Source organism: Miniopterus natalensis, chromosome 5, assembly GCF_054644295.1.
Source record: "Miniopterus natalensis isolate mMinNat1 chromosome 5, mMinNat1.hap1, whole genome shotgun sequence".
Lineage (NCBI taxonomy): Eukaryota > Metazoa > Chordata > Mammalia > Chiroptera > Miniopteridae > Miniopterus > Miniopterus natalensis.
This window is the reverse complement of record NC_142085.1, coordinates 65,171,578-65,185,309: the sequence shown is the minus strand read 5'-3', so window position 1 is coordinate 65,185,309 and position 13,732 is coordinate 65,171,578. Positions and strand designations below refer to the sequence as shown.

The window sequence follows — 13,732 nt, the reverse complement described above, 5'->3', positions numbered from 1 at the left end:
ATTAAATAAAAATGTATAACTACAATACACACACCAAAGTTAAGGAAGATAGTAAAATTCATTTAATAGGCATGTTACATATAAACAATTTGTCACAAATTTTGCAGTTTAAGAGTCCACATGAAAAATCACAGTATGCATAGGATAGAAGCAATGCATATGGGACAAAAACATCCTAGAGATGTTTAGGCTGTCAAGCTTTTACATCCCCCAAATCTTTTTAGGGTTTGGGACAAAAAAAAAATTGGTCAAAAACAAATATTCTATCCCTGTGGTTTTGACTTATTTCTTCTTACCAAAACAAACAAACGAAAACCAAAACCAAGGCCAAAAAACCCCACCATAATTTCCTACATATTCCATAAAATTTTAAATTAATGGTATTTGGTTTATAGTTACTGAGAACTGTTTTACTCTCTACTATAAAAACAGAATTAAAAACACATCTGGCTAAATAAATCCAAAAGAGAACAGTGGATTTTGTTGGGTTTATAGACAATGATATGTATTTAAGTGACCATACATTCTTAATCTTTTCCTTGGGTGCAATTTGGAAGTAATCTGCCTTTTAATAACCTACATGGTTGCAATCCAAGTGAGTAGCATCACAACAAAATTACCTAGGACACACATGTTGCTTAGGGCTGCAACGTTACCATGGTTACTACCAGATCAAACATCTCAGGAAAGCAGAGCCACTAAAGTCTTTCACCTTGCAGAAATTTAGCACTTTTGATAGGTTCTGAGCCTTCATTTTCCTTCATTTGGGGGCTTTTCCAATTGGTCTTGTGTTGTTTCTTCATCTTTCTTTTTCACATCTAAAAAAATAAATAATTTTCATTCATATATGTAATATATTAAGATATATTTTGTATTATACTGGAATAAAACGGCTGGTTTTTCCTTTATGAACCCTAGTCATTTTCTACTTGATTAAGACATACTTTGCCATCAGTCTGGACATGGAAACTACACAAAGAAAGCTCAGACCCCAGCTTTTTGTTTTTATTAGCATTTGGAAACCATTAATCTTTAAACCCTTAATAATATCTGCATTTAGCTAATTAAAAAGAGAACAGGCCTTAAATATACTTATTTATAGCTCTGTTAATAAAACGTTGTCTATGCCATCTACCTCTGTAACTGGGTTTCCTTTTGTGTATTCTTCAACATCTGGTGTTACGTATTGATTGTATTTTTAACACCTGAAGTTTCTTAGTTGTTGCCTTTGACTTTATTCCAAAATGATTTCAAGAAACATATAAAAATAGTAACAATATTCTTTCAGATAATGGTCTCTCTAGTGACCAGAATAAAATGATGAAGACTACTAACTCTCCTGCAGTATATTTGTTCTCTTTTCCTTAACTAAGTTATGTCAACATGTATTTTGGTTTTTGTGTGTGTGTTTATAAACTCTAATTAGGCCTTTTATATTAACAAGTAACTTCTCTCCTTCATTAGTTGAGGATGGCCCTTCAACAACTACACATGTCCTGATAAGCATACAGTAGTCCCCCCTTACCCATAGTTTCACTTCCTCTGGTTTTAGTTACCATGGTCCAAAAATATTAAATGAAAATTTCAGATATAAACATTTCATAAGTTTTAAATTGCACATTGTGCTGAGTAATGTGATGAACTCTCAGGCCATCCTGCTTCATTCCCCCTGGGACCTGAGTTATCCTTTGTCCAGTCCTCAGGCTGTATTCAGTCCCGCCTGTTAGTCACGTGTAGCCGTCCTGGTTATCAGGTTGACTGTTGCTGTACCACAGTGCTTGTGTTCAAGTAACCCTTATTTTACTTAAAATGGCCCCAAAGACATGCACATAATTTTTATTCCAGTATATTGTTGTAATTGTTTTATTTTATGATTAGCAGTTGTCGATAATCTCTTACTTGTGCGTAATTTATAAATCAAACTTTACCAAAGGTATGTATGTATAAGAGAAAACATGGTATATATAGGGTTTGGTAATATTTGTGGTTTGGGGCATCTACTGGGGGCCTTAGAACATACCCCCTTGTGGATAAGGGGGACTACTGTATATAACATTTTCAAACTTAAAAAGCCAAAAACATTATACATATTTTATTTCTTTTATTTTTCTTTCTTCCATCTTTTCATTCATCTCATGTATATACTTTTTTTAAAAGATTTTTTAATTTAGTTTTAGAGAGAGAAGAAGGGGGAAGGGGGAGAGAGAGAGAAACATCGATGTGAAGGTGAAACATCAATCAGCTGCCTCCTGATCTAGCCCCCAACCTGGGCATGTGCCCTGACCAGGAATTGAACCGGCAATGTTTCAGTGCATAGGACAGCACCCAACCAATTGAGCCACACTGGCTGGGGATTATGTGTATACTTTTTTACTTTTACTTGTAATGTCCCATATGAGAAATGCAATGACCTTTGGAAAAAGGTGAGGTAACTATGGGATCTGACCACAGTCCGTGGCCTAACAATGATATATTTATTTCATAAGAATTAAACCAGGAACATCTGTAACTTTACCAGGTAATAAATAACCTCCCGAGGCAAATAACCTCTGGAGCTCACATGAATGGGGTAGACATGCAGAAGCTTCTAGCTCTCTCTTGCCTCATTGCCACCAGGAATAAATTTCTATACACGGAGTCCACCCTGACATCTAAGGTGGGATGATCCAGTAATTTCACTTCTGGGAATATATCCGAAGAAGCCCGAAACACTGTTTTGGAGGAATATATGCACCCCTATGTTCACTGCAGTGTTATGTACAACAGCCAAGATCTGGAAGCAGCTGAAGCACCCATCAGTAGGTGAGTGAATAAAAAAGCTGTGGGACATTTACACCATGGAATACTATGTGGCCGTAAAAAAGAAGGAAATCTTGCCTTTTGCAACAACATGGATGGACCTGGAGAGCACTATACTAAGTGAAATAAGTCAGTCACAAAAAGACAAGTGCCAAGTAATTTCACTTATATGTGGAATCTAATGAACAAAATAAACTAACAAAATAGAAACAGAATCATAGACACAGAGAACATATAGAGACAGCTATATGTCCCTCAGAGGGGAGGAGGGTTGGGTGGCTGGGTGAAAAAGGTGAAGGGACTAAAAAGAAGAAAAACCCCACACATAGACACAGACTACAGTGTGGTAAAAGCCAGAGGCAAAGAGGGGTGGGAGGAGGCAGGAGAGGGTAGAGGGGGAAACAGATGGCGGTAGAGACAGACTTGACTTTGGGTGACGAGCGCAAGATGCAGTATGCAAATGATGTTATAGAATTGTGCACTTGAAACCTGCATGGTTTTATTAGCCAGTGTCACCCCAATGAATTCAATAAATAAATAAAATGGGGCACAAGTATTTTGGTAAAGACCTGGAACTGAAATTATCTTTAACCTCTTTGAATGTTTTTAAATGAAGTGATTTTTTAAAACCTTTATCGAATTATCATTATATTTATTTTCAGAAAGCTTAAGTTCTGCATAATCTATGAACTGTGTGTAAGCCATGGGGAGAAAGAACCAGGATTTTCCTTCATTGACTTGAAAGCTCTCCTTTTTTTCTTAATTCAACTACTGGTTGAAGAATGATCGCCTTTCATACAAATTCCTTAAAGATCTCATCTCTAGTTGATAATAAACTTCCTCTAAGATAAATAGCTAAGTTTATAGATTACTGAAGTTTATTTATAGATTACTGAAGTTTAGCAGAAGCTTCCAAAGTGATTTGTTAGTGGGTGGCAGAAGAAAAATTAGGTTATTTCTGAGTACTTCTCAATAAATTTGTGTTAGTTCATTGAGGGAAAGGATAATATCTGTTCACCTCTTATTCCCAATCACCAGCACTGTGCATGACAATGAATAAGTCCAAGGAATAAATAAATGTTCAGTTTCCACATACACGCCAGGAGATAAAAGATGAAGTTGTCCTCTATCGGAGAGCCTGAGAGATCTACTTAGCCTCAAACAAAAGCTGAAAGGTTTTCGTGAACAGTTAGAAAGAAAAAGTACTTAAACAGGGAGACTGTTCCACAGGAAAGAATCGATTGAGAAGTGCTCCTGATTTTAAGAGAATTTTACTGTTACCTTCCTTTATGGAGAGGGCCTCCAGTTTGAGGGGCAACTCGGAAGTTTCGCCTGTCACAGCTGACCCCTGGATGTCGGGGATGGCATTCCGGCGGCCTGCCCTTGCCGAAGATGCAAAATTGGTGACCGAAGGCTCCACATCAGTCATTTCTGGCAAATCTGTCCTCATAGCAACATCTACAAATAGAATGTGCAGGTGAAAAAGAAGATGAGCCTATTCTGAGGTAAATGTTCCCAACGGCGGCTGAAAGGCAGGGCTTCATCACAAACACAACAGGCTTGGGAACCTAATCACCGATCACACCCTGCATCTGTCTACTGTTCTGATGCTGGAGTTTTATTTGCACAATCGCTGAACAGAGCAGGAAGTTCTCAGTGTGGGCCAGACTGCTATAAATAACCCCTGAGCCACAAGAGCCATTGGGATGTTTTAGGGTGCAGCAATTCTTGCCTTTTGTTCTGCTTTTCTATGGACGGATCAGCCAAAGAGGGCTGGGAGGGAAGTGAACACTGACTTGTTTGGCCACTCCCGTACAGACTCTGCCTGCCAGGGTTTGCTCTGGGTACTTGCTCAGTCTGAAACCAAATCACTATAATTTGTGAGCAGCAAACAAAACACATGCTGCTCCCACTCTTTAGAAATAAGAAATTCAACTTTATGTCAAAGGTTTTCCCCCTCAGTGACAGCTGTGCCCTTCTATCTGCTCTCTTCTCAGACCTAACTTTCAATGCCGCATGTTCATGTTGGGGAGAGTAGGACCAGTTTTACCTTTTCCTGCCTTCAGGTGGACATGGTAATTACTAGTGTTTTCCTAAAGCATCCTTTATCTTCCCAGCAACTGTCTGTCTCTATGAAAAAGATTCTCAAGAGATCACTCACTATATAGGGAGGGAGGCAGTAGATGGTGCATATTCTAAAACTCTTTCATATGATATTTTCTTTCTTTTTTTTATCTTTAAAAAAAATCTTTAATTACAGTTGATGTACAATAATATATTAGTTTCAGGCTTACAACCACATGACTAGATATTTATATAACTTATGAAGTGATCAGCCCGATAAATCTAGTACCCATCTGACACCATACATAGTACAATATTATTGACTGTATTCCCTGTGCTGTGCTTTGCATCCCCATGACTATTCTGTCACTACAATTTGTACTTCTTAATCCCTTCACCTTTTTCACCCAGCCCCCCAATACCCCTCCCCTCTGGCAACTGTCAAAATGTTCTCTGTATCACATGATGCTAACGAATCTTTCCTGAGAAGTCAACACTGAACAACATGTCAAACGCAGCAGGAGCAGGCACAAGCATTTATTGAGAAGCTATTAAGTATTAGGCTCTCAGAGGGGCATTGAGAGTACAGAGGAATGACATATTCTCTGTTTTTAGGGGACCTGCATTCTCAAAGGGAAGAAAGAAGGTTTACATGCAAGGACAGATAATAACATAACACAGAGTGTGCTGAGTGTCAACCGAAGGATGGAGATAATCATCACTGTGGCACTTGAGGGCAGAAATACGTGAACCTTGGCCTACATACGCAAAGCCAATTAAACTTCTCTCAAAAGGAGCCCTTTCCAATCAGTTAACTTCAATTCAGGAAATGCTAAAAATGAAGGGAAATAGTCACAAAACATGTGCATTTGATATTAAAAATGTAACTCTTTTGGTCCATAGCACTCAGATATGCACATTGAGCTTAGTGTTGGCCTGAGGATTCCTGGAGTATTCTAGGTTTCTTCGCCAGATATTTTCATCTTTCTAGGAATTATGGAAAATTTGAGGACACTGCTAGATTTTAAGACACAATTTTGAAATCAATTAGACTTCTAGCTGTTTAATATTTGCTAACTATCTGGGCATTGATAGTCAGTACAGGTTAATGTAAAGAGCACTGGACTATTAGTAAAAAAGAACATTACAGGCTTACAAGGTGATATTGGTTAATTCATTTAATTTCTCTGAGTCGCTATTTAAAAAACAGCCTTAACTGATTCACAGAATTCTTGTGGAAAACTAATGAGATAAGGGATATAAAAACTCTTTGTAACTATAAAACCATATGGTTGATTATTGGCGTCATTGTTCATGTCTCACTAAGTTTTATTCACAGTACCACTCTCCTATGTATCCCTTTTGATCCCAACAAGAAATATCTTCCTACTAGAAGACCTCTTAAGTTTTCTAAGAAGGAAGCCAGCATTTATTCAACACTGCATGAACATTTTCATGTCTATTATTCTCATTTAAATCTCCCAATAATCCTAGGAGGCAGTAAGGAATCCCCCTCACTATGTGGATGTGGAAACTGGGGCTCAGGGAAGTTAAGTGACTTATTTAGGGCTGCACAGCTGCTAATCTAGCATCCAGTTTCAGTTTACTCTGAAAGCAAGGTGACGTAGACTACCACAAAATTAACTTTCCAAATCTCTGAGATATGTATAAATAGCCGCACAACAGCTACTTTAGATCTTGCCCTTCAATACTTTTTAAATAGGGAAATATATATATGTTTGGTTATCTTGTGACAACCTCCATTCTACATGAATTTCAACTAGAGATCTCTTCTCTACTTGTGAGATCACTAGCCTGTGAGAAGTACCTGACACCAGTGTGGAAACAGGCCCCATTTGCAGGCCTCTACTCTTTTCTTAGCCAATTCACATCACATCAGCAGCCATGGCCATGATCAAATGTTTATTTCTGTGAAACATCTTCCTGTGTAACTACAAATAAATTAACTATGCTAAGCTTGGAGGAGCAGCTCCATGCATACCTTGATTACTACTGGCCTGATACTCCCAAATCTTAAAATTGAAGGTAACAGATATAAAAAATTATTATATGCTATATAATTTGTTAAATAAAATTGGTAAACTTTTTCAGCAAGATGGGATGTGTTAAAGAAGTATCGAGTTAGCATTTGTACATGAAAGAAAGTTTCCAAAATGTGGCCTATAGAATAGGTCATCAACATGGAAGGAGAGATTCTGGGCCCCAAGTTTATTACAAGGTTTCTTTGTTGCTGGCTGCTGTTTTGGAAGTTTTTGCTTTTGCCTTTATTATTTTTCTAAATTAGCTCTTTTTTATGGATTGGTGTTAGGAAACAAGCTCATCACAAAACTAAATTTTGTCCAAGTTAACTCATTAACTACCCCTTTAAGTTAAAAACTAGAACTAGATATGTAGGGAGGCCAAGCAACAGGCCACTTTTCTCTGGAGCTTTGCTTGGTCATTTCCCAGCTCTCGCTCGCACCATCTTCATTTCAGGGCCGGGCGGTAACTGAGTGCCCAGGATGTCATGCTCCACAAACGAGCAACTCACCCAGCAAGCCCCACAGGGCCACGGGGAGAAGACGCTCGCTACGCTGGAAAGTCGCCTGCCCTTCCTGACAGAATGTGTCTGCGATTTAGGGGTCTCCAGCAGCAGCATTTGGCCCATGGGGTGATTCTAACTGGGCTCTTCCCATTGCAAGGAGGTTTAGCGCAGCACTGGAAATAATCCACAAGCCCATGAAGGGAAAAAAGGTGGAAAAGGCTGCATATGTTATCAGCTGTTGAAAGAAACGCATTGCTTAGATCTACTTACAGGATGTGTCCATGACACGCTGTGAAACAAGTTTAAAAAGTAATATTTACAGTGTGCATGTGCGTAGGGGGCGGAGTCATGAATATCATGTAATTTCAACTTTGTAGAAAGAATAAAAATCCTAGATGGGGCTGTGAGAACAAGGAGAATATTAACCATTTTTTGGTACCGCCTTACATATTTTAACTGGTAATAATGAGCATATGTTACTTTTGTAATTTCAAAGAACTAAAACATATTCACCTGGCAAAATGATAAATACACAGATATTCTAGCACAGAAAGGTTCTAAAAATACCATTTTGGCAATACCAAAAATAGCACATCTCTAACTACAAGCCTCTTGTCCTCTAAAGAGTCATCTTACTTGTCTGTTATTATTCTATGCAACAATAATTGCCTATGCTTGATTTTTTAAAGGGACGATGAATATATTATATATGAGAATTGCTCCCTTCAAATGCTTTGTAACATCTAAAATAGTATATAACCTATAGAAAGATGAAATGCTGCTGAGAAAAACATGAGAGAGATAACTTGCAGGTTCTTTGAATTTTCTGGGCTTAAAAAGCTAACCGTGTTTGTTTGCTAACCAAGGCAGATGACGCACTAGCAGTTCTTCCTTTTCTCTCTTCTACAGATTAGCAGAGAAATTTGGATGAGTTCTGCTTTGTCAACTGTGGCTGCTTACAGGAGCTGAAACCATTTGGACATTTGGAGATTTCGCAGGAGTCCTGGAATGCCCACAGCAAGGTAATGTGATTTACATCGCCCGGGACAAACTTCCATCTCTATTGAAAACACACAAATTTCAGGATGCCGTAACAAAAGACCATTCTGAGGGCATATATACATACATTCCAGCATCTCTGCAGTCTATGAAATATTGAAAATGCAACGGAAGCACCACTGAAGATAAAGATGTTTAAGCTAATTGGAGCACTGGAGGAATGTATATATATATATTTTTAAAAATCACTAGTCAGCTCTCAGTGGGCTCAAAAGAGCCTTCTAAGAAAAGCGTATGTTATTAAGTTATAAGCATACTTACAGACAGAAGGTTTTGCAAGCTCTTTTCTTCCCAATCACAAGAGTCCATCCTTTTAGTTCACACTCATTCTTTTCTGAAGCTTTCTTACTTGAAGCCAAGCCTGCAAGGAGGTGGGTACCTCTTTTCTGCTCTCTAGATTCTTATTATACACCCCATCTCCCACAGTGAAACCACTACTTATTCTGCGTGTAGGACTTGACATAAACTTCACTAAATTAGTTCTCTGGTAGCATGAGTCAGGCTATCTGGAAAACCACTTAACGTAACAAGAAGGAAGAATGTGCATTTTGGAAAGTTAGTGTTCCTCCTGCCAAAAGACATAGTGAAAGAGACAGAGACATACACTGGTCTCAGCTGATAACTGTCTCTCCATACCTTGTGCTAGATTTCTTTATTTCTCTGCCTACAGATCATTCTTTTGTATGATATTCTCTTTGGAACAAACAAACCTCTTCCAAACAAAAAACTATGACAATTGCCTCTTACTACAGACCAACAGAAACAGATAATTATTTACTTATCCAGTTAACATTTATCGAGCTCCTACTAAATTATTCAGTGCCAGGCCCTGTGCTAGGCTCACAAGCTACCGAGAGGAGCCCACAGTCTGGTGAGATCAAACACATTCTGATCTTTTCAGAGACCTTTCTTGAACTCAAATCCTATTCTACCCAAATCAAGTAAAAGTATCCGCTCTAAAATGTGCATCCTTTAACACATCTCTTCACTTAGGTATCGAGGTCATTGTAGGCTACACAGAATGTGTATATATGTACAAAAATTATTTTTTTTTTTCTTACATGGAGACCTTCCTTTTTTTCAGAATTCCTCCATATATGGTATTGCTATGCTTCAAGTATAAACCAAAGGAAATTCTACCTTTTTTCTGTTGACACACATATTTCTTTTCATGCTTAGGTTCTTGCTTGATAATGATTTAAACAGATCCCTCAACATTATAATTGGTAGGCATGGAGGTGCTGTTAATCACAGGAAATTTTTGACAGAATAAACCTATACAATTCAAAATGCAAAGCCTATTGATTTCCCCATAATCTTCCAGGTAAAGTAATGAACAAATCTGAATACCCTCCCCGCACAATGACACTTGTTATACTAAGATAGGGCCACTCAGAATAATAATATGGACTGATGTGAATAAAGATAAAAAAAATTAACTGCACTAAATCATGTAACCTCTTTAAATGTGGGGGTCACATTTGACTGGCCATCCCACTCTTTTTAGTTTCCTGCTAGAAAAACATATTTAGTAAACACCCTCCGTAAAGATTTGTTGGCAGTTAGGCTGTTCTAGGGCTTCCCTGGACCTTTTGCAATTTCCCAAAAGGACCGTAAAACTTTTCCCATTATTTCAGGATTTTAAATTTGAAAGGACCCGGTAGTGCAACCTTCCAGATCCTAATCCTTAAGGGATGCATTAACATAGCTCAGCCAGTTTGCGTCAAAGTCTTTCCTAAATTCCCACAGTTCTTTCTGCCATTAGCATGACTCTCCCTGCTCAATCTCCAAAACAGCTTTCCCCACTTGTTAGTACATTATCTTGGGGGGGGCGGGGGCAGTGTTTGTGTGTGTGTGTTGTGTGTAGTGGGTGGTATCCAGGATACAGTGTGTTATTTTCAATTTTCTTTTAAATGAACGTAATTCTAAATGGTTATAAGCCATAGCAGAGCGCCTCCTTCCCCTCTTAACTCTTACACAGTTTTGCCCTTCACCCTCCACTTTCCAGTCCCACCTTTCTGAGGGGTCAGAGGGAGAGGGCACAGCATGGAGCAGGAGTCATTACCTCCCCTCCCTGCTCCCCGCTCCCCGCTCCCCCTCCCCGCCCCGCAAAGCCTTCCTGTTTGGGAATGTTCCTTCCCTCTCATTTATTTCTCACACTATCCTTTCCAATCAGTGGCTCAAATATCGTGTGTTCTCATTTTATTAAGCTCCTGGAGTTTAAGAAAAGTATCTGGATTCAACTCAAAAAATATTTAACACCAACTCTGTGCAAAACACTGTGGAATGAGCCAGTCAGCGAGGCCTTGCCCCGCCTCAGCTGGAGAGCGGGGAGGCTGCGGGCTCCTGGGGCGGGAAGGGGGGGTTAATTCCAGGGGACAGGGCTGGGGGACTCCTCGGGGCGGGAAGGGGCGGTTAATTCCAGGGGACAGGGCTGGGGGGCTCCTCGGGGCGGGAAGGGGCGGTTAATTCCAGGGGGCAGGGCTGGGGGGCTCCTGGGGCGGGAAGGGGCGGTTAATTCCAGGGGGCAGGGCTGGGGGGCTCCTGGGGCGGGAAGGGGCGGTTAATTCCAGGGGGCAGGGCTGGGGGGCTCCTGGGGCGGGAAGGGGCGGTTAATTCCAGGGGGCAGGGCTGGGGGGCTCCTGGGGCGGGAAGGGGCGGTTAATTCCAGGGGGCAGGGCTGGGGGGCTCCTGGGGCGGGAAGGGGCGGTTAATTCCAGGGGGCAGGGCTGGGCCCTGCCCAGAGCACACAGCACCGCCGGGCCGGGCGCGAGCAGGCACACTCGGGGAGACACTGCTCTCAGACCCCCACTTCTCATCTTGCCCTTTCCAACCGTTTTGGACACAGTGTTCCTAGACTTCAAAAGATTCTCCAAGCTCACCAAGGCCAAGAACGGAATGCGTACTAGCGAGAAAATGATACAGCTCTGAGGCTCCTCTGGTTTGCTTGACCCTCAGCCCGTCTGCGCAGTGGGTGTGGAAGCAAGACCTGGGACGTCGGTTCCTTTCTTCAGGAGGCTGTGGCTTTCCAATGACATCAGTAGGAAGGAGAGAAGGGAAGTTAACGCTGACCAGTGTGGTCACACTAGGAATGTCTCTGTCTGGTACATGGACTTTATATTCATATGTAACAGGATGGCAGAATGAAGCTATATCTAAAATGTAACATTATATTTTACAGTAAACTGTTTTTAAAAAAACTGTATGTCCCAACACCATACATAGTTACCACAATGTTTGGTGTCCTGTATGGTGTCAGGTGACTACTAGACTTATTGGGGTGATCACTTGGAGTTATATAAATGTTTTATACCTGAAACTAACATAAGATTGTATGTCAACTATAATGAGAAAATAATTTTGAAAAAGCTGTATGTTCCGCTTCATCACTATCTCTTTGCACTAAGCATGACTTCAGGTTCTTTTCAAAGCCTCCTTGGCATTTGGACTTGCATATATTGAAGAAAAGTTTTCAAGTGACGGGTTCAAAGCCGAGCTTTGAGCAATGACATTATTGAACAACGTTAACACAGCTTTGGGACGACAGCGCTTAAGTTAGTCCTCATGTGTGTTAAACAGTCTATACGGAGCAACAGAAAGTCTGGTTGACTAAAAGTGAACATTCCTGAAGTTGAATCTTGCATTGCATTCTAACAGATTTGTGACTCCCAATAAGATTTCTCTGCTAATTAAGTTCCACACTTATCCAAAGTAAAATTAACGTTACCTATTTTACTACCTTGCAACCAAACAAACTAATGGATATAAATGTGCTTGGTTAACAACCACACAAATGAAATGTGTTTGGAAATCAGTCATATTAATTTATAGGCACTATAATAGATTATCATTATGAACATCAATTATCTTCTTAAATTCTGGTGTTGATGTGTCTTAAGAGACAGCCTCTGATGTGAGTTATAAAGACAAAAATAGGTTAACAAAGAAACACTGCTAGAAACTTGGTGTTCAAGAAAAAAAAAGAGAGCATTAAAAAAAAATCATTTACAATCACCCCACCACACATACACAACACAAACTTGGCTACCTCTCTGCAACACCTGTTCCAGAGAAGACACCTGTCAGGAAGACTGCATCTCCCTGCATGCTCATCAGAGTTTCTTCCTAAAGGTGAACCTTCCACATACTGTGAGCAAGAAACCATAGTTAAGTATTTCTTTAACAGTTAAAATGGGATTAAAAGTCTCAATTTCTTCATGATGCCTGAGAAACAATTCTTAATCTGAGTAATAACATAATGACATGATATAGTGGGGAAAGAAGGGTCACAGAACTTGTGAGAGAACGCTGCTTTCTCAGCGAGGCTCGCCCTTACCACCCCACTTAAAATAGTGCCTCCTCCCTGTAGTTCCTGATCCCATTTACCTTGCTCTGCTTTCCCCCAGGGCTTGGTAGCTTCAACACACATAACTATGACTGCACTTGCTGTTTACCGCCTGTGCCCCTCCACAAAGCAGAAGTTTCTGTAGGTTGTTTCATTTATTGCATTAAAAGCCAAGCCTGGCACTCACTCGGCAGGTAATCCATAAAATGTGTTTGATGAATGAAACAATCATTGTTCCATTTTTCTTTTTCAAAACCAATTCCTTTCTGTTGAAAGTAATATATGCTCATTGTTGGGGGGGGGGGAGGGGAAGACAATCCCAAAAGGCATAAGGAAGAAAAAAATCAATTGCCTTATATCTCATTCCCCAGCAACAGCACTGGTATCATTCTGGCGCATATCCTTCCGGAGTTATTTCAGTGCTCACACATGCAAGTCTATCACATAGTTATCTTACATGTACATATTTCAAAACTAGATCATATTTATTTGCTATCATTTCATATCTTAAAAATACAATCTTTTTCAGACCAAGGTAATTCTAACTTTTAAATGAAAGTCTTAAAAACAAATTTTCTAGAAAGCTAAATATTTCGGGGTGTATACCAACTGTAGATACATAGCCAAAGGTCAAACGCAATGGCAGACGTAAGGGCCATGGCTGGGGACTGAAGTCATTCACAAACCTTTCCTTAGCTAAATTAGATAAAGTAGGAACACACAAAACTGTGTTCCCACTTTAAAAGTTCCAGTAATGTCTTTTTTCTTCTACTTTATTAATTTAAAGAAAAATTCTTTGAAGTCCCTTTTTGAATGAATTTAATTTTCATCATTTTTTTTCTGAGAAAAGGAGGGAAATGACCGAGCCTTTCAAGCTCTGATTTGTTTTCTAAGATCTCTTTAGTACTTTATTTTCCTTT

General features: G+C 39.8%; 1 protein-coding gene across 1 annotated transcript in view; it reads right to left on the bottom strand.

Annotated features, from left to right (window-relative positions):
• Positions 1–240: 240 nt before the first annotated feature.
• PKIB (cAMP-dependent protein kinase inhibitor beta) overlaps positions 241–13,732 on the bottom strand; it is a 76,757-nt gene continuing 63,265 nt past the window's right edge. The window contains exons 2-3 of the mRNA XM_087817173.1: positions 4,081–4,257; positions 241–818 (exon numbers count right to left, since the gene is read on the bottom strand). Coding sequence (XP_087673299.1) covers positions 751–818; positions 4,081–4,249 — 237 coding nt within the window. The 5' untranslated portion in view covers positions 4,250–4,257 and the 3' untranslated portion in view covers positions 241–750. The remainder of the gene's footprint in view (positions 819–4,080; positions 4,258–13,732) is intronic.